The sequence below is a fragment of the Strigops habroptila genome, chromosome Z (genome assembly GCF_004027225.2).
Source record: "Strigops habroptila isolate Jane chromosome Z, bStrHab1.2.pri, whole genome shotgun sequence".
NCBI lineage: Eukaryota > Metazoa > Chordata > Aves > Psittaciformes > Psittacidae > Strigops > Strigops habroptila.
Window position 1 is genome coordinate 15,887,848 of NC_044302.2, and position 19,496 is coordinate 15,907,343.

The 19,496-nt window shown below is 38.9% G+C and overlaps 1 protein-coding gene across 4 annotated transcripts in view; it reads left to right on the forward strand.

The window, feature by feature from the left end:
* CYLD (CYLD lysine 63 deubiquitinase) overlaps positions 1–12,744 on the forward strand; it is a 28,453-nt gene extending 15,709 nt beyond the window's left edge. For all 4 annotated transcript variants that reach the window (XM_030469760.1, XM_030469762.1, XM_030469761.1 and 1 more), the window contains 7 exons: positions 492–583; positions 1,656–1,722; positions 3,554–3,686; positions 4,296–4,404; positions 5,482–5,600; positions 6,856–7,072; positions 8,569–12,744. In XM_030469760.1, coding sequence (XP_030325620.1) covers positions 492–583; positions 1,656–1,722; positions 3,554–3,686; positions 4,296–4,404; positions 5,482–5,600; positions 6,856–7,072; positions 8,569–8,753 — 922 coding nt within the window. In that variant the 3' untranslated portion in view covers positions 8,754–12,744. The remainder of the gene's footprint in view (positions 1–491; positions 584–1,655; positions 1,723–3,553; positions 3,687–4,295; positions 4,405–5,481; positions 5,601–6,855; positions 7,073–8,568) is intronic.
* The last annotated feature ends 6,752 nt before the right edge of the window (positions 12,745–19,496 follow it).

The following is a 19,496-nucleotide window of genomic DNA, read 5'->3' on the forward strand; positions in this document are numbered from 1 at the left end:
ACTTCTCCTGCCTTTCCACCATGCTCAAGTCTTTATTTGCACTTCTTATAAAGTTTTAGAGGAAAAGATTGAATGCTTAAAACTTCAGCTTCTGTATCTTTTTTTTCTCAAATACTGAAATATTTTTGTTAACAACGCCCACAGTGCTGTTATGTGACATTCTGAAAATGTATTAAGTGATGCAAAGTAGAGTGAAAAAAAATCAAAAGTAATTGACTGACAAATCAGAAAACACTTACCCTGGTAAGTTAATGTTTAAAAAGAGGTCTTAAAGGTTATGTAAGGATGTTATTAAGCACTGCACTAAACTTATACTGCATTGAAAAAGCTGGAAGTCAGACTGAATATGAGGAGTCAATCATAGTTTTGAAGCAACACTGTACACGGGTAAAAAGGGATCTGAGAGCCTGTATTTCAACATTTAAGAGGTTTTTTTCTTCTCTGACTTGATCACAAACTAGCTAATAGCTTATTAAACCCATTTGTCTTAGATATGGATATGTATGTGCTACAAAAATAATGAAACTGAGGAAAATACTTGAAAAAGTTGAGGCTGCATCAGGATTCACTTCAGAGGAAAAAGGTAACTGGGGTGGTTTTTCTTTCTTTGAGATTTATAAGAACCATAATGTGAAGGAACTGAAACAGCTTGCTATGTAATTACACCAGAGCAAACCACACATATATTTCTCTGTAGCGGTAATATCTCCACCAGAGATCAGAGTGACCATTGGGTGGTAAAAAGGACTTTTCTGCTTCCTCAGTCTGTGGGGAGCCCTAGCTGAACAGTTTCTGCCATAAGTCAGTGAAAGACTGGATTTCTTTTCTTGCCTTCTAGCAGAGAGGGCTTTTCCTCAGAAATGAAGATTGTGATAAACTGGGGTCTCTGTCCTCTTTCAAAATGTCCCTTTGGTCCTTGAGGAATAATCTTTACAACATTTCATTGTCACAATGGTTATATAGTATTTTAAGAAATAAAATGTGTAAATCATGTTAGAAAAATAAATTCCCAACCTTTTGATCTTCTGCTGCGTATAATGATTAATTAGCTTTGTATTATGTAGCTGTTTCATTTTTGTTTGGGAGAACACTACTTTCTTTGTTAAATGCTGAAAACCAGTATTTATTAGTTAGTGGCAGGAAGAGAAATATATCAGAAAACTCTCAGTGTTGGGGGAGAACAGACCTCTGGGAAGCCACTGTTGGCTGCATTCTTGATTAGAGAATTCAGTCTGTAGTTTAGATGAACTTTGTGCTTTTTTTGTGGTTTTTATGTGTTACTGTCACCATCCTCACTGCTTCTTTGCAGTTTCATTGTTTTCTTTTAAAAGCTTTTATTTCTTCTGGAACAGTTGCATGATGCCAGATGATTCCCCTGAAGTACAGAGCATCTTTCTGATCTTTACTGGAAAGCTTTTTTTACCCTGTTGAGCCTGTGTCTTTTATTACGACTGTTTGACACCAAAAGATTAAATAGTTTTGTGTCATGAAAGTCTTCATAGTTTGTCATCTTACCAGTGTTAATAAAGCTATAAAAATGAACCTTTACTTCTGTTCCTATTAAAATTTTGGAAACATTTATTCAAAATCAGCCTTAAATAATGTATCTGGTTTTGCATACTAATAAGACTTTTTTTTTCTCCCTCTTCCCACAGATCCAGAAGAATTTTTGAATATTTTATTTCACCATATTTTAAGAGTTGAGCCACTGTTGAAAATAAGGTGAGTCTTTTTCTCTTTGTTGAACTTTTCTATTTGTATAGGCTGGTGAGAGAGTGTCTGCTGCCTTTCCAATTGAGCTCCTAGAGCACCTTTGAGATATGATTCATATTTCTAATAAGAATATAATAAAGTTCTATTGACAAATTTGACAGCTGCCTTTTTTGGTAGGTGGGTTTTGCCCCAGTGTCTGTAATTTTTCAGTCCTTTCTTCATCACAGGAATTGTATTAGTTTATACGCTGCTTTAGCTCAGGAGTGTGTGAGGTAGGTGCCCACTGTCTGTTGTGCTGTGCAGAGATATGGAAGCTACGACACTGTAACTACAGCATCTCTATGCAGTATGCTGTAGTTCACTGTGTAGATGCCATGTGAGAGTACTGAGGCTACCTTCTGTGGTGGTTCCGTAGGGAAATCTTGAAAAGAATTGGAAAGGATGAGTGATCAAGGCGTATATATGTGAATTTGGAACTGTGTTCCTGCTTCTGCCTGGACACAGGCCTCTGTTAAGTTAAAAAACCCAAAAAACCCAACAACAAAACCTCCCCCCCAAAAAAAAACCCCCAAAAAACCCCCCCACAAATCACAAAAACTAGTAACTTCAAGCATGTATTTGGCTTATATAGACAAGTGTTCAGAGAACAGCTTGCCATCTTAAGGCCCTTACAGTTGTTACTACGTCTCTTCAATTCTATGAAATACATTCTGAGAAACTCCTGTGGCTTATGTGTTATTCTGGTGAAATAGCTGGGGTACAATAGTATAATTATAATAATGGTCTTTATTATTATTAGAATAATAGATCTTGATGTGAGAATGTATTTCTAGTTTTTAGTAGTTAATAGGTGTGCTGCTGTGGTAGAAATCACAGCTGAAATGAGTAAAGTAAAAGCAAGGGAAGATGCCTCTTATTCCGCTTGTACATTTCCTCAGTATTTCTTTAATCCCTCTTTTGTAGAGCTTAGCCTTTGAGGTTTTTGTCACGCCTGTGCTATACGGAGGAGAACAGAACTTAGATTCCACCATTCAGCTTTTAGCACTGAAGATGTTGTGTTTTGTGCACATACCTTAACTCTTAAACAGTAATTCAGAAGTCTCCTTTCTTCTTAGAAATAAGGCTTGAAATTAATAATAGTAACTCTGAGCATCATACTGTTAGAATCCTCTCAACACCTGGGTACTCTAAAAAGCAGTGTTGTCTTAAATGCTGGCTGTGATGGGAGGAGGTTACCATTTATAGCAAATGTGATGAACGTTCCCAGGAACATTGACATTGGGGTGAAACAGGTCCTACTTAACTTTTTTTCTTTTTCTGTTGGTTACTCCTATGTGCTTTTTGTCCATGATAGCAAAATCCATTTCTCTAATGTAAGCACAGTCTTCTGTATCCTTTCTTACGTCCTTACAGAGTAGGTTGTATTGCTCATCTGAAGCTCTCTTTCCAAATGCTGCAGATGTACGTTTTTGTTAGAGAAATATAACCTGAAAATATAAGTACTTAATTTTTACTTTGTTTTGAAACATCTGACCTCAAAGCTTATTTAAATTGGTAGCTTAATCTTTTGTCCCTCTCTCTGTCAATATAAAATGTTGAGGTTTTGTGGTTCTTGGTTTTTGGTTTTGGTTGGGTTTTGGGGAGGAGAGGGGGGTGAGGTGGGGTGGCATGTTTGGCTGGGGTTTTTTTGTGTATTGGGGTTGGTTTTGGAAGCACAATCTATTTCAATGCAGAGAGGATGTTGTATAGACTATTTTCTGGTAGATGTTATTTTACTAGGAAAATACAATCATTGTTACAGTAAAGCTTCTAAATCTGTTTTCTTTTAATCTGTTTTTAGATCAGCAGGTCAGAAAGTACAAGACTGTTACTTCTATCAAATTTTTATGGACAAAAATGAGAAAGTTGGAGTCCCGACAATTCAGCAGTTACTAGAGTGGTCATTCATCAACAGCAACTTGAAGTTTGCAGAGGTTGGTGACAGCTGTTGCTCAGTTAGTGATGATACTTGGATGTTTGCCCATTTGGCAATGGAACAAGAGTGGGATTTTTGTGTGAAAACAAAATGTGACGTGTTTGCAATGAGAGTGCTACGTAGGGGTACAGGTTGCCTATGTTACAGAAATATTTTAAGGTTGCCTTAATGACATGTATCCTTTGGCTGAACAGACCAAAGTAACATAGGTCAAGAATTACTAAAAGAAAACTTCTTAGTTACTGCCAGTAAGTTGCTGCAAGAACTAGTATTTTGAGATACCTCTGTAGAAAGCTTTACAAAGCAAGATTCCCCCCTGCCATGCGGGAGTGTAGTCCAGTACATTTACTATCCTACTTGAGTATGACTGGAATGTACGACATTTGACAGTGGTTTAGATGCCACTTTCCTGTTGTTTGTTTGGTTTTGTGTTTTAGCTATAGTTTCTCTCAAAGACTTCTCTTTCGCTTACCCTCTTGTTAATTTTGAAGTCAAAGGGTTGCAAGTTTTAAATAACATGAGTGTTTACTGGATTAGACATATGTCCCTAAATTTAGGTAATTGTCTATCTCAAGCTTGTTACATTATATTCTGGCAATTTACGTAGGCACCCTCTTGCCTGATCATCCAGATGCCTCGGTTTGGAAAAGACTTCAAAATGTTCAACAAAATTTTTCCATCCTTGGAATTAAATATAACAGACTTACTTGAAGACAGTAAGTATATAACATTGCATTGTGTGATGGAAGATTTGTTGATAGTGACTTGACACAGTGAAAGTTAGTACACCTGGTAGTTTTGGGGTTTTGTTTGGTTTTTAATTAAATACTTAACCAGGTAGTGCAAGAGGCTCAGGCTGAGGAGAAAGGAAAGATTACTGGCTAGAATGCTGAATGCTGTTTTTTTTCTTATGTCAATTAAAAGCTATAATTCAGAAGAATATAGAATATACCTTGCTTATATGTTGCTTATAACTATATAGAATATAACTTGCTTGAGTATCCGGACAACTAAACTTCTTATTTCGAGACAGTATTGTTAAAATTGAGTTATTATCAGCAAAACAATTCATTAATATGCAGGTAGGAAATCTTAAAAGCTAAATGTAGCACTGAGATTGGTTAACAGGTATTCACAATGTTGACTATGTTTCATTAGTCTTCATCAGTTTGTGCTGCTTGTTCCTAAGCTCTTTGTCAGAGTTCATCAAACCAGAAGAAGAGAACCTGAGATTAGTGTGTAAACGTACAGCACTAGCGATGGTGCATTTTTCAGCTATAAATTGATCACTTTTTTTGTGACTGAATTTTACATTGCATCACCTAAGGAAAGACACACAGTTTTAAATGTGAGATAAGAATTAATAAAACCACTAAAATTTTAGGGTAATAGTCTCTGAAACTGTCATGGCCATCAGCTTACGATATTTTTTAGTTTGTTTTTTTTCTTTGGTGTTGACAGACCTTGGGGCTAAGCTAGCTGGACCAGTATAATGAAGGAGAACTAACTTGATGTAAAAGCCTGCTTTCACTTGTTCATGCAGTTGATAGAACTTACTGTTTTGCAACTTCCCACTCTAAGTGTTTTTCTCTTATTCCACAGTATGACAAAGAAAAGTTAAATACTGTCGTATATTTCTGCTTTGATTGGCAGTCTTGTTCTAGCTTTTTTTTAATGTAGTGTTTTGGGTTTTTTTTAAAGTAGTAATCCTCACTCCTTTCTATACCCCTAGTCTTAAAAAAACCAAAAAAGCCTCCCCAAATTGGAGACTAATACCTTCTTTTAAAATGCAGCTCCCAGGCAGTGCCGCATTTGCGGAGGGCTCGCTATGTATGAGTGCAGAGAATGTTACGAAGATACTGATATTTCTGCTGGGAAAATCAAACAGTTCTGCAAAACGTGCAATACCCAAGTAAGTTGTTGTCTTTGTTACTCTACACAAGTTCAACCCGAATGGTGTATGCTGTAATAATTGAAAGAAAGGCATAAGAACAGAGTGAGATGTTTTTCTCACCAGCACTAATGTGACTGTGCTCACCAGATGACAAATCAGGGACTCCACTTGACCCTGCAATGTGTTCATTGATGATTTCTTACAAAAAACATGGCAACTGCCAGATCCAGGATGGAATACAGTGAAGAGGTAATCATAAGCAAATTGGAATCTGTTTACTGTTGCCTGCTTTAAATCATAATTTTACATATATTGTTACTGTAAAAGTCGCTTGGAGAAACAATATAAGACTCAATTTGGAGTTTTAGAAAGCAGCATTCTTTATTGCAGTGCGGGGCACACACACGAATCGTTTTGCAAAGGTGAGCGCACCCGTTTCTTGCCAGCAGCAGGTATATATTTAGCATACTTAGGCATATTTACAGCTTTTCCAGGAAACTATTTACATATTCATGAGATTTCTGGGAACTAATTATAATATTTGCATCCTAATTAAGCATGAGCTTTCTTGGTGAGTGGGGGTCTCTGGTGGTTGCCGATAGTCTTCCTCACTGTTTACCGGATGACCTCAGTGCTTGCGCATGCTTGCAAGGTCCTAGTGCCGAGTTAGCAGCTGGTGTGTCCTTGCTTCTGTTCCAGCCTTGCTCCATGTTGGGCGCCACTCTGTTATCTTGAAGGCCAGCATCCTTGGTCTTATTTACTGTCTCCTTAGTTGTTACCAGTCCCATGATGTTCCTTCCCCCATCAGCCGAAGATTCCTTTCTCTCTATGTGTTAGTAAGTTAGAAAAGTTTGTTCTATTCTACTATGTTAAAGGCACACACACTATTGTTGGTTTAAAATTTAAGCCTACAATATGATACCCTGTTTGAATAGATAAATTCATGACAGAACCACTTAATTTTGAGCTGTTTGATAACTTGCATGAAGCTGTCATAGCCATGGCTTGTTTTCAACTCTGAGCAGAGTAGAAGATTGTTGCATTAAATCTGGCCTTCCTTCTAACTTCAGATTTGAATTTTCTGGGCAATATTGAACTACAGTAGTAGGGAGAAGTAAAAGAAATGTTTAAGTCTGTTACTGTTATTGTAGCTCCTTCTCTAATGCCATTAATCTTCAGTTCAGCAGTAATGTTCTTTTTAGCTTTGTCTGCCACTGAAACAAATAATCTTATGGGGTGGTTTCTCTCTTCTGAAATATCACTTCAATTGTAGGTTCATCTTCATCCCAAGAGACAGAGTCATAAATTCAATCCATTGTCACTACCTAAAGACCTGCCAGACTGGGACTGGCGACATGGCTGCATACCGTACCAGAAGATGGAGTTGTTTGCTGTTCTCTGCATAGAAACAAGCCACTATGTAGCTTTTGTTAAATATGGGAGGGATGACTCCGCCTGGCTCTTCTTTGACAGCATGGCAGATCGGGATGGTAGACCTTTCATTTATTCTTACTACTTTTCTCTTTATTTTCTATTACTAGTTTGAATTTTAGTGCCCATTTCTTAAAGTGTTGGGGATATTAATATTGTTTAACTTGATGCACGTGGTGCTGGGACACTAATCTTGACCCAGCCTTACATCAGTGCATTGATTTTATAGCAGCCACTGATTTTCATGATCTGAATTTTACCTAAATTGGATGGATATGTTGGTAAGTAGCTGGTATAGCAGTAACTGCACAGGTTTTCTAGTGGGACTCTTAGACACTTTTCTATACTTTGCAAGTTTGACAGAGGGAATTAATTTTAAATAATCAACTGCAGGAATGTGTTTTTTCAGGCTATATTTAAGTGGATGTACACAGTTATTGGATAGCATGCAAATATTTTTATTGCTTTTGCATAAATGACTTAGTGTAGATGTCTTTAGAATAAAAGAAATAGTCACACATTATAACATCTATGCCTTTTGTTTGAATCTCTTCAGAGTTATCAGTGGAAAACTGTTACTCTGTAATAATACAATGTCAGTAAAACAAGTGTTCTCTTAGATACTGCTGCATTAAATACTGTTTAATTCTGGTGCCTGAGAAAAATGGCAGTAGATGACATGTCAGACTCATAGTAACAGCTCTTTGCACTAAGAATTCTTGAACCCTCACGTTACAGTGTGATGTGGTGGGAGGGAAAGAATCTTGCCTCCTCTTGAAAATGAAGGTGCTGCAGGGTTAAAGTCTCTTTCTTGTAACAACCAGAAGGCAATCAAGCTTTGTTTCAGAGTGCTTGGAAACATGTACGACTCAAGTGTGTAAAGAACCAGTTTATTTCAGGAATGTAGATCATATGAGATACTAGGTATATATCTTGCTGATATTAGGGTTTTCTGTATCACAGATACTTTTTTTTCCAGCTGGTTCTTTAGCTATAAACTAAAAATATCTACTGGGGAACAGTGTCATGGATGTTCACACTTGTGCTGTCTGAGCACTTGTGTGCTCATTTTAACATGGAAAATTTCCATTTCCATTTTAACATGGAAAATGGCCAGGAGCAAACTCTGACTTAGTCTGACAAGTCAGGTACAGACAAACATGGTTTATAAATTCATCAGCCATTACTAGTTGTCATATTATTAACCAATTCAGTAGCATTTGAAGTGGGGTATGTATTCAGGTCACCCTCTCACAGTCATACAGAATTTTTAATGTTAATGAAAACCTAAAGTTCTTGCTCTGGTGGGGTGTTAGGATGGGTGTTTTGTTAGTAAAAAGTACAAGATAGTCTAACACCAAAGGTGATATTTTTCTTGACCGATACACTTTTCTTAGACGTTTACCCTGCAGTAGACCAGAAAGGCACATTTAGATTTTTTTAGAAGGCATTTTCAAGAGCTGGTGATGCTGTCGTAATGAAAGTACATTTCAAAGAGTGAATACATGTAGGTGCTATCCTAATCTGTTCCTTCTTTCTTTCCTATGGTTAAAAGGAGGTCAGAATGGCTTTAACATTCCACAAGTTACCCCATGTCCAGAGGTTGGTGAATATCTGAAGATGTCTTTAGAAGAATTACACTCGTTGGATTCCAGAAAAATTCAAGGTTGTGCACGAAGACTACTTTGTGATGCGTATATGTGCATGTATCAAAGTCCAACGATGAGTTTATACAAATGAACAACAGCCTCTGGAAAACTGAAGAAACAGTACAGAGTTATCGACTGCTGAATTTGCTGCACGTTTTGGTTAGTTTTAATGCAACCATTGCTGGCAATGGAAGAAATTGACTATGAGAGCAAAACAATCACTGTTCTGAAAATTACATGTGGAGTTCTGTAACTGAAGTATTTAAGCATTTGCACTCTAGGAAGTGTGCTTGTGTGTGTTTGTTTTATAAACAAAGTCTAAGTGAAGTTACTAAAAATTAAAAGCTTTAAGTGCATTGATTACAGACCGGCTTTTTTGAAATGCTAAAGGGGTAATTATGTCAGGAGAAACCTCCTTGCTCCATTGAGCCTGTAAGGATACACTGGGCTCTTGCTCAGTGTGTTTCTGTGGACCAGGGATGGTGATTCTCTTCTGTTTCTCTGCCCTCTACCCCACCACTTCTCTGCACCCTTGGTCTTTTTAGCACCACAGATTCTCTCTTCAATAGAGAGAACAACTTCAGTTTTACCAAGATAAACTTTAGACTGTTCATTGCATATTAATTCTATTCTGTATCTCTCTACTACATTCTTTTCAGTCCGCACATTTCTTCTTCAAAAGTGGATGTTCATTTAAAGATCTAAATTCCTATCTTGTGCAAAAAGATTTTTGGAGGGGAAAAGGAGAAGGGGGAAGAGGGTATTAAGGGGAAGCATAGTTGCTGAAGTACAAAATTAGCAATGAAAGTCAACAGATGTCTTTTTCTAACTGTCTATTTTTATGAAACAAAGCAGTCTGGAACAGAAGAGCAGCTATATCCAAATGATTCGAGAATCAAACAATAAAATAGCAGGTTGCCTCAGGGAATGTTACTGAAGTGGATTCTAGACCTTGGTAAACAAAACTGACTTTTCTACAGTACACTAAGTGACTATCCCAGAATCTGTTGTACATCTGGCTGTTCATTTCAGGATTACTGGTGGTGAATATTAGAAGTCTGCTTGGAAAGATGAAACTATAAATAAAGGTAGATCAGAGTTTTACTGTATACCAAGTATCTAATGAAAATTGACTTGAAAAGCTGCAGAACCTGTGAACCTGTGTTGATGTAAAATATTAATCTCTGAAGTCTGTTGCTTCCTGTTTGCTGTGAAATACTGTTTTAGTTACTTTTTAGCTACTTCTGTCTGCACTGACTCGCAAACATGCAACTATATGTATACAGTAGAATCTGGTTGTACAAATTGCATATATATGAGGTGTACAGTTTCAACTAAGATGTTTTATATGGAGAACTTCCTTTTTGGGATCAAGTCTGTAGAAGGAGAAGTCACAAAATACAACTTGCAAAAAGCCACTGTTTTTAAAGACAATGGAGACTGATCCCCTATTGTAGAAAATGCTGTTACTTTGTTCTTGGAAAACCTAGAATCTTCATTTGGGACACACTCTACCACAGAAGAGTATTAGAAATCTGAAAGCCGCTTGAAGGACTGACCTGGAAAGCAAGGGGTGCTGAGGGAGTTGATCTGATCTGTTAGCCGCTGCATGAAGTGTGCTCTAATTTTTCATTCTCGAGCAAGAAAGTTATTAGAAATGTCACTATTGCTTTTGCCTCTACTAGTCTCCTGGCTTCCACGCTCCGTCACTTTACTTATCTAGTCTATGCTCCCTGGCAAACCTCTTCCTTTAGTTTAAGTACTACTGCAAGCTCTTAGACGCTTTTTCTCCTGAAAAATTACAGTGAGGGTTTAGGTGATGGATTCTATAATCTGTCAGTGGGTGGGTTATTGTCTGTTGGCTTTTCCTTGGCTACATACCATTCTGCTCTGCTGCAGATGCTCAGATATATTGACAAAGATGCCATAGAAGCATCTCAGGTTAAGTGTAAGGCTTTATGCGATGGAGAAGCACAAACCTATGTACCAGTAAGACCAATCTGAGCATCTGTAGTCTCTCTTCCATATCTTCTCATTTTCCCAATGCCTTAACTTCTGTGTCTTCCACGTGTTTCATCTTCACCTCCCTTTCCCCCTACCCCCGCCATCCCCATTACGTACTTCCTAAAATTATTTTACCTTACCTCTTCCTGAGGCCTTGGAACTGCTATAGCCAGATGGGAGACTGGGACTTGGCAACCATGTTGTAGTTTTCCAGCTAAATAATCTTATAGCAAAATACCTATTGTTTTTTACAAGTGCAAGTAACCAAGAATCCTATTTTTTCAGGATGCATATTCAATTAGCATAAGTGACTTAAAATAGATGGGTGTAAATGAGCTGCTTGACTTCTTGCTGCCAATTGTCTGGCCTTAGGCTGGAAATGGAAAAGAAGTTGTGTGAATTCTTCCTGTGGTACATGTAGAGAATGTACAGAAAAACGTGGAGTGTAAGTACATTATTGTGCACTCTGCTTGGTGACAAATACTGTGTTTGGAAGTGCTGGCAGTGCTCTACAGCCTGCCCTTTGTACCGCTTTATCTTGTTGCAAAACAGTAAGTAGTTTTGCAAACAGTATATGATTACATGGTTAGTTTATTGCTTATCAGTGAAGAGGGCAGAGATGTCTTCTATAGCTAAAAAAACAGCATTGGTTTTGACAATTGAGTCTTTTCTTCTAATCCAAAAAGTATCGCTTTATGGTGTACTGCACTGGCTTGGAGATAATCTGGCAGTGTAAATGAAATGTTGTGGAAACTAACCCCCATTTTTATTTCCGCTCTCAGACAGGAGTATACAGACAGAAAAGTGATTTCACTGTGAAAGGAAACTTGTAAAATAACTTCTATACAAGGGTAAGAAACTGTTTTTAGCCTTCAGCGTTTATTATAGGGGATCTGAATAAGCTATTTTGACGCAGCAGGCTTTATTCTAAAGCATCTACTGCTGGTAAATGTAATGCCCAAAGATTCCAGGGGCTGCACCCAACCCTTTATATGTTTAATGCACTTGGGAACCTCCCAGTCAGTTGTTCCTTTTGTTTATATGGTGAATGTGCCCATAAATTAATAATAGCACTTAGATCATTGTTTCAGGGTTTGGCTCCTAAGTATTGCTAACAATGGCCTTAACCTGTGAGTAGGAAAACAGAAAATATGGTTCCTGGCAGCCTGTAAAAATGTAAAGTTTGGTAATACTGAAACTTTCATACTTGGGGATAAATACTGCACTGATACAACTCTGAGCTCCTACTCTGCTAACTGTTTTTAGAAATAGGGGATCAAATCAGTAGTAGATGGAATAAGTCACTGCACCACTAACTGCTTGCTTATTTTGAACATAGAGGGTGAAGAGAAAAGGTGTTAGTTACAGGTGATGCCTTACATATCACTAAACAAAAAACCCAACCGAGCACACCCTAGAGCCACAGTAAGCTGCATGAGAATGCCTGTTTTGGTGTGGGAGATGACTGGAGGAAAAAAAATACAGAAATACTTAGGTTCAGTAGAAGTCTGATGCCTGTGATGCTGATTCTGTGCTCTTGCAAATGTAGTACGGTGTTTCACTACACAGCCTGTGACAGTACCACTTTAAGCAAGTATTGCATGTAACAGGAATTACTTATTATCACACATTTTTTTTTCAATGCACTTATTTTTCTTGTGCACTTTACACTCCATGGAATAGGTGAACATGGTCTCCAGGCTCCCCAGTGATAGCTGCTCAACACAAGGCTGAGGCACAACGTGCTGCAAACTGCAATTTTATGGTTTCAGAACTGAGTTGGTGTAGAAAGCAGCTTGAAAGCATGGTGTGTTTTTATCACTGTAACAAAGCATGTTTTTCTCTGTTCTTGATGTTTTGCTAAATAAACATCCCATGTTTTCTGCGCAGATAGTCTCTTAAACTTACAAAGGCTGTCTCCAAGAATGAGTTCGGGAGAGAAACCATTGTATCAGGTTGTCTTCAACTCGCCTTAACTTTTTTTTTTCTCCCTAGTGGAAGAGTGGAATTAACTGCTGCCGGAAAGGAATGTACTATGTGCTTTCTGTATTAATTAAATTAAAGTTATTATTCTTCTGGCTCTATTCCTTTCTTTGGGGGCTTGAAGTTTTGGAAGCATCAGAAACAGTAAGGAATACAGTGTTGAACTAGCTTGTTCTGTGCAACTGTAGAAAGATTTTTTTTTTATATATATTTTTGATAGTCTCTCTTAATTTCAACATTTCTAGGAAACTTAGGACTTGCATTATTATATCAAATCAGGTCTAACTCTGCTACTTGTATCTTACAATTAGTTCCTCATACTGAATGGAAACCCAACAAAAAGCTACTGCAGCAGCTAACTGTAGTTTGCCTGTGGGGAAAAATTTATGTATTTTTAAGTAAGTGCTTCGTGTGTTGCTTACCTTACAGACTCTGGAGATCACCTTCTGGGCTTTTGCTTGTAGCTTCATGGCTGCTTCCATAACCTCCATTTAGAATGTTTTCAGGAAAATACCTACTGCTGCTGTGTAAAGGATGGGTTGGTTGGTTTGGAGTTTTTTTTTAAACTGAGTTTTTCATCTGCAGTAAGATTATCATTTGATGTCTTAAGCTAAAGCTGAGCCCTGCACTGGCTCGCTGTGGGAAGGGTGCTCAGACCATCTCCCTCACCGATTTTTACAGCAGTAACAACATCCCTGTTTCTGTTCCGCAGAGCCCAGCTCTGCCGGGAGCTGCGGCTGGAGGTGTGCCTGCACTTCGCGCGTTCAGTCACAAGAGGGCACTGCCTGTACCCGCTGCAAACGCCTTGCCTACTCCAAGACATGGAGATTTATGTTGTGATGTGTCTATACAGCTATCGTAATCCCATTTTTATAGTGCCGCTCTTAAACTACTTTTGGGCTAACGTAATTAGGTACATATAAAACTTTCACGGGTTTATAAATTTCAAACACACCAAATGTAACGTGGCGGGTCTTCAGCACAGAGCTGGCAGTAAGTGTGCTTCCTGCAATGGTCAAGCCCACAGAGGGATCCCACGTGGCTCAGAGGTCCCCACTGAGCGCTGGGTGCTACCCAAAGGCTGGGCGGGCACTGATATCAGAGCCTGAAATGGGCAGCTTCATGCTCAGTGGCACCAGAACTGCATCACACAAAGCTCAGGGGATGGATCCAACTGAAACCTTTGTTGCTGCAACTAAACCAGATACAGCTCGGATGTGAAACACCTAGGAAAACTGGGGGCATTTGTGGGCCTTAGTGGGAGCTAATGAAAACTGCAAACAAACAACTGGAACACAGCAGTAATTTTTCAAACCAAAAACTCTCATATAAAACAAATGTCACAGAAGAAATCACAGTGTCAGTCAGAGTCTTCAGTTATACCATGAGGAGCCGGCCCAGCCACGGACCCAAGAGAAAGGCAGCCCTAGCTTAACCAAGTGTTTTGCAAAATTCCTACCTTTAAGAGTCTATTTTTTTTAAGGAGTCTTCTCTTCCCACCCTATTTATTTATCCTTCATTTTCAGCCGATTTCCTGTTCCACAAAAAAAAAAAAAAATAGACATCACCGAGTGTAAGGATAATTGCAAATAAGTTACTTAGGAATTTCTTTTTAAGAAGTCTATGAATTGGCTGGATTTGCTTTCACTTTCTAACTAGCACTTGTTTTTTCAGGTGCTATTGGCTAGGCAGCATCTCACACCCCACACTGCATGTTGGGTTTTTTAACCATATAAACTTCCCACCTATCAAAGTAATTTGCAACGGTGATTTTGTTTCTGCTCATCTAGTCAAATAATTCAATGTTAATTCAAATTATAACATATAATGAGATGGGCAACAACTATTAATAAATGCAGAGCTAGTTGCCCAAAGCTGAACAGACTTCCCCTCTCTTCTTACAAGTCAGGTAATGATCTTTCTATGACTGAGAAACAAGCAGCTGCTAAACATGTAAATGAAACGAAAGGATAGATGTGTTCACACTATAATATACTGTTCTTCAGCCTCATTATTATTGTCACATTATCAGGTCTTCTGTGACTTTTCTCTGAATATTTAAAGACAGGGAGGGGCTATGCAATTATTTTTAAACATCCTTCTGTCAAATGACTGCCTGAATGAACACAACGTTGCTGAGGTGTTGTCTCCCTTTGGTAACCTAACTAACTGGTACAGCACGACTGAGTTTTATCCCTGCAGAGCTATTACAAACCCAATGTCGATCTGGTTATCCAAAGGCTAATCCAAAAGAAAATGCTGAAATTCCATGAGGGATGGAAGTCCTTTAAAAAAAAAAAAAAAAAATAATAACACAGTAGCATTATTAAATGTCAAATCTGAACAAAACAACACAAGCAGAGTATAAACTAGTATATCTTCTAATTTAAAATATGGCTGCAAATTGTGATATCACTCCTGCAGAATGAACTTAGTTTCGCTTCTGAGTTCTTCCTGCTGTTCATGCTCCAGGATGCTTCGCATTTTTTCATTTCCCATCTATATCTTCAATACTTTTTTCCTATTCAGAATTAAATGACAGGGGGTTACCATTTCATAAGAACATCCTTATTTCTTTCTTCAATAGCCACAATAGTGGATCCCTTGTCATTTTACTCCCACTCATCCCTGAAAGTGCTCTCTCTCGCTCTGTTGCACACTCTCTCCGTGTCTCACCTCTCCATGTTTGCAGTTACCCACATGTATGCCCCACCACCTGAGATTACATTATTCAGAAAATTTGTTTTTAAAGGAATGATTGATGCGTTTACTGGTTTTGCCCCAGTCTGAGCTGACTCTGGCAAGAATGATCCATTAACATGGGCTGAGGAGACACAGCATTGCCCAGAACATCAAGTTGTTTATCTAAAACTTTATTATATTTAGAAGAATAAGGGTTTTCTCCATCCCTGCATACGCTTTGAGAATTTCAAGGGCAACTCATTAGTTAGCAGAGACTTCAATGAAGCTACAGTGGTTGATTTATTGTAATAGATCGCAGGAAACAGAATTATCTTACCAAATTACTTTGCCTGATAGGAAGGCTGGCCAGCAGATAAGCCGTAGTGCTGATGTCTGACCTGACCTGCACATGCTTCTGATGGTGTTTGTTACACTCATTCACAGTTGAGGATGAGTTGCTGCACTTACTTAACAGAAAGCACTCAGGAAGAACAAACAAGCCAGCCACGAAGGTGGCCAGGAGCTGCATGCTGTATGCTGCCTGGAAGCACTGTCCTTGAGCCTGTTGACTGCCCTGCAGTTTCTGGCTGAGGTGAGTAGTATTCCCTGGTCGCTCAGAGTCTTTACACAATGCAAACACTCAGCAGGAGGCTGTTTCACAGAGGAAGCTGGACAAGCTTTTTTCAATTCGCATATGGCAGCCACAGAAGTTCAACTGTATTCATCATCCCTAATGAAGCAATTTCTTCGGCTTTCCATTGCTGCACCTATGTGGGTCCTTAAAACCCAGCAGCAGCTGGCGTGAGGGGGCCCTGTGGCAGTCAGCTGATGTGTAGAGCTTTTACTGAAGATACATGGTCTTCTATAGATCTTTCATGCAGATAAAACCAAAAGCATCAGACTCTCCTCCAACTCTTTATGACTATTCCCACTTTTCCTGTTTAGACAGAAAAAAAAAGAAATCCCAAACTCTTTGATAAGTTCACAGTGTATGCTATTTAGCACTGAATGTAGCTGTCTCTGCAGTAGTGCACAGAAACTGCTTAAAACTAGGCAGAAAAAAAGATAGATAGGTGTAGACATAAAAAGCTCATATTTGAGAGGAATTTAGTTTTGGAATTGCCTGCATGCACGTACGTGTGCATGTGTATATGTGTGCACACATGTGGTTGTGGAGAGGCCACAGTAGTCATAGAACAAAGCAAGAGCTCACCTGCCACATTTCATCTTGCCATTGCTCCCTGGAGCATGATGGCCTGAGTGAGAACTATAGGACAAAAGCCTTCAGGTCACATTGTTGGTGCATTGTACAAAGTGCTCAAGAAACATTAAATGAATGCAATGTTTTCTACGCAAGCATTGGATATGCCTCCAACTTTATGTTGGGCTTCTGCAGGTGGCATGAAGAATTTTTCAGTGCACACTCTAACTTTGCTAGCAGGCCCCAAAAGATCCCCGTCTGGACAACTGACAGTTTTAATACCTTTCATCCTTAATTACTCTCACCTGAGTAATTGCTTCCCATGCCCTGGGACACCCACAGTTTGGTCAGGGATGCTGACTCTGACCTCATAGACAGTTTTTGGAGCTTGGTAGGGCAATTGATTTTTATGCAGTAAGTCCAGTCCCCCATAGGCTCAAAGCTGCTGAGTTCTGGCAGACCTCATCACAAGAGCAGGCTGAGAAGTGCACAGGGAAGTCCTGATCCCTGCAGCTATTGGTACCACTGGATGGTCAAAGCCCTGCCACTTGTGGGATACCTAGATGAGCATATTTATCAACACTATGTAGAAATGAGTGAGTAACAGCAGCTGTGCACTGTTAGTTAGTTAGTAGCATTCATCCTATCTTTGCAAACGCTGGGAAACCTGCTAGACCTCCTACAGCCAGAATGAGTGGCCACCTCTGTTAGTTCTTACGACAAGTGTGGGGAAAAGAAATTATAAACATGAAGAGAAATACAGTGGTAAACATAGAGAAAGAGGGGGGAAAAACGAACCCTTTCTGCAAGTTAAGAACTCAAGTGGTAAATAGATCTGTGCATATTTCCCAGCCTCATTCCTCACTTGCCAACTCTGATGCTATTTTCATTAGGCCATGTTACCATACATGTCATTTTATACAAAGGTGCAGTATATCACAACTGGAGGTTGAGGTGCTTGTAGTGAACACAAATGAGCTTGTAATGGTCCATCTGCTTTGATTTTATTTAGTGATCCCTCAAGGGCTGGGAGCTAGAGTGAGAATAACAATGCTTCAACCCATCTGCTATTGTAGTACCAGCTCCAGTTGAATTATCACATGTTCTGAGTGGCTGGCATATGCTGTGACATAAAGCTACAAGAAAGTGTTGCTCTCCAGCTGCTGTGTTGACAAATACTTTTCAGCCAGTCATTAAGTTCAGCTCAATAACCACGGGGAAACTGCAGCTAAAAGTTGATTATTGTTTTATTTTATTTTAAGCATTAGAAATCACTAGTACAGTATATTTTATTTTAAAATGTGTCACTAAAGGAACACATTGTATATGAGCTCTAACAATAAAAATTTCTCTGTGATGCCCATAAATTTTTGTGTTATAGGATTGGATGGGCATCTCTGTAACTGGCAGTGTAAATCTTAGTAATGAAACTATGGCTAACCTTGTTTAAGAAGCAGCACATCTGAGGCTGTGTATGTATAAACTTGCTGGCTTACTGCTGCTATCGGCCATGAGTGTGCCTGACCACAGAAGGAATGACTCAGAGAGAGACTGTGGTCTGAGGCCACATTCAATGCGAGGTAACTAGACTAGGTTTAAATGGAGGAGGAAAGCAAGTAGAGACCCATGAAGAGACATTCACTTGGTAAATGCAACAGGTTTGTATGGCTCATCTGACATTGTTGCAGGGTGTGATTGCTAAAAAAGGCCACTAATTTTGCCTTTACTCCACTCTTGGTAGCCTGCTGAAGAGCTCAGGACAGTCTCGAGACAACCTAATTTGTGCCCACATGGGACACTTGCTTCAGAGCAAGTCTTGGGAGAGTATTTGTGGATCTCTGCTGACAATGCTCAGATTCTCCCTTTCTCTTTGCTCTCTCCACCATGTCCTCTCAGGGCTGCTGTGGGTATGGAATTTGCCACATACACAGATGCATGTAGGAAATGTGCACAGTCTATTGTCCCGCTGTGGATAACATACCGAGGGAGACACATGCCTTTTGGCCACTGTCCACCTTTCAGCAGACACATGTTCAGTGAGAACCAAGCAGATAAAATCTGTTCTTGCTACTCAGAAACGTTGTCCAGAACTCTCATCCCTAATCTGAGAACCCACAGTGCTGTTGCTACCCTGGAAGGCAGGGTGGGCTTCCTGGAGCATGGCTCTTGTGCATTTCTGTTAACTGTTGCATTAGGGATTCAGTTCTTAAATATGACTTATGCTTGTATTTTGCTTCAGAAAAACAATAGGCACTGTTCATACTGAAGCATTTCAGTTCTAGAGGTTTATATTTCCTATTGTATCCAAAGACCTGTGGGTGCCAGCTGTCACTGGTGCTGCCATTGTATTATAATCCCCTGGCTAGTGCAGGAATTGTTGATTACGTTGCCTTTTGAATCAGTTGATTACCATGAATAATAGGCCAAAAAGGCTGTCAGCATTTTGACTTTAACTATAACTGTTACAATTAATTATGGGTTTAATTAGCCTATATGCCTAGCAGTAGAGAATATAATACTTCATGGGTAACAGATGATCCTGCAGCTGTAAAAAAAAGTGTGATACAGGTTGGGGTACAGATAGTTATTAATAAATGGCTTCTATTGTTTAAGGTCCTTATTTATACAAATTAACATGCATGACATAATCAACCCAAACTGTATAATTTATAATAATTGATTTCATTTTGACTGACCACCAGTCGGCCTACTACATGCCCTCAGAAGAAAAATAGCCCTATTAGGATAAGTTTAATCCTAAACATAGCTAATGAATCCTATTACTTTAAGGTCATATTTGAAGCTTTTGTTAATTGTCAGAACCATTTTAAATTGATTAGAGTTAAATTAAATCAATGTAATGTTTAGAAAAACAATATTTCTAATGGATGAGGCCAAGCTGACCTCGAATAAACATATTTATCAACCGATTTCAGTGAATGAGAAGGCTAGCAGCTGGGCTCA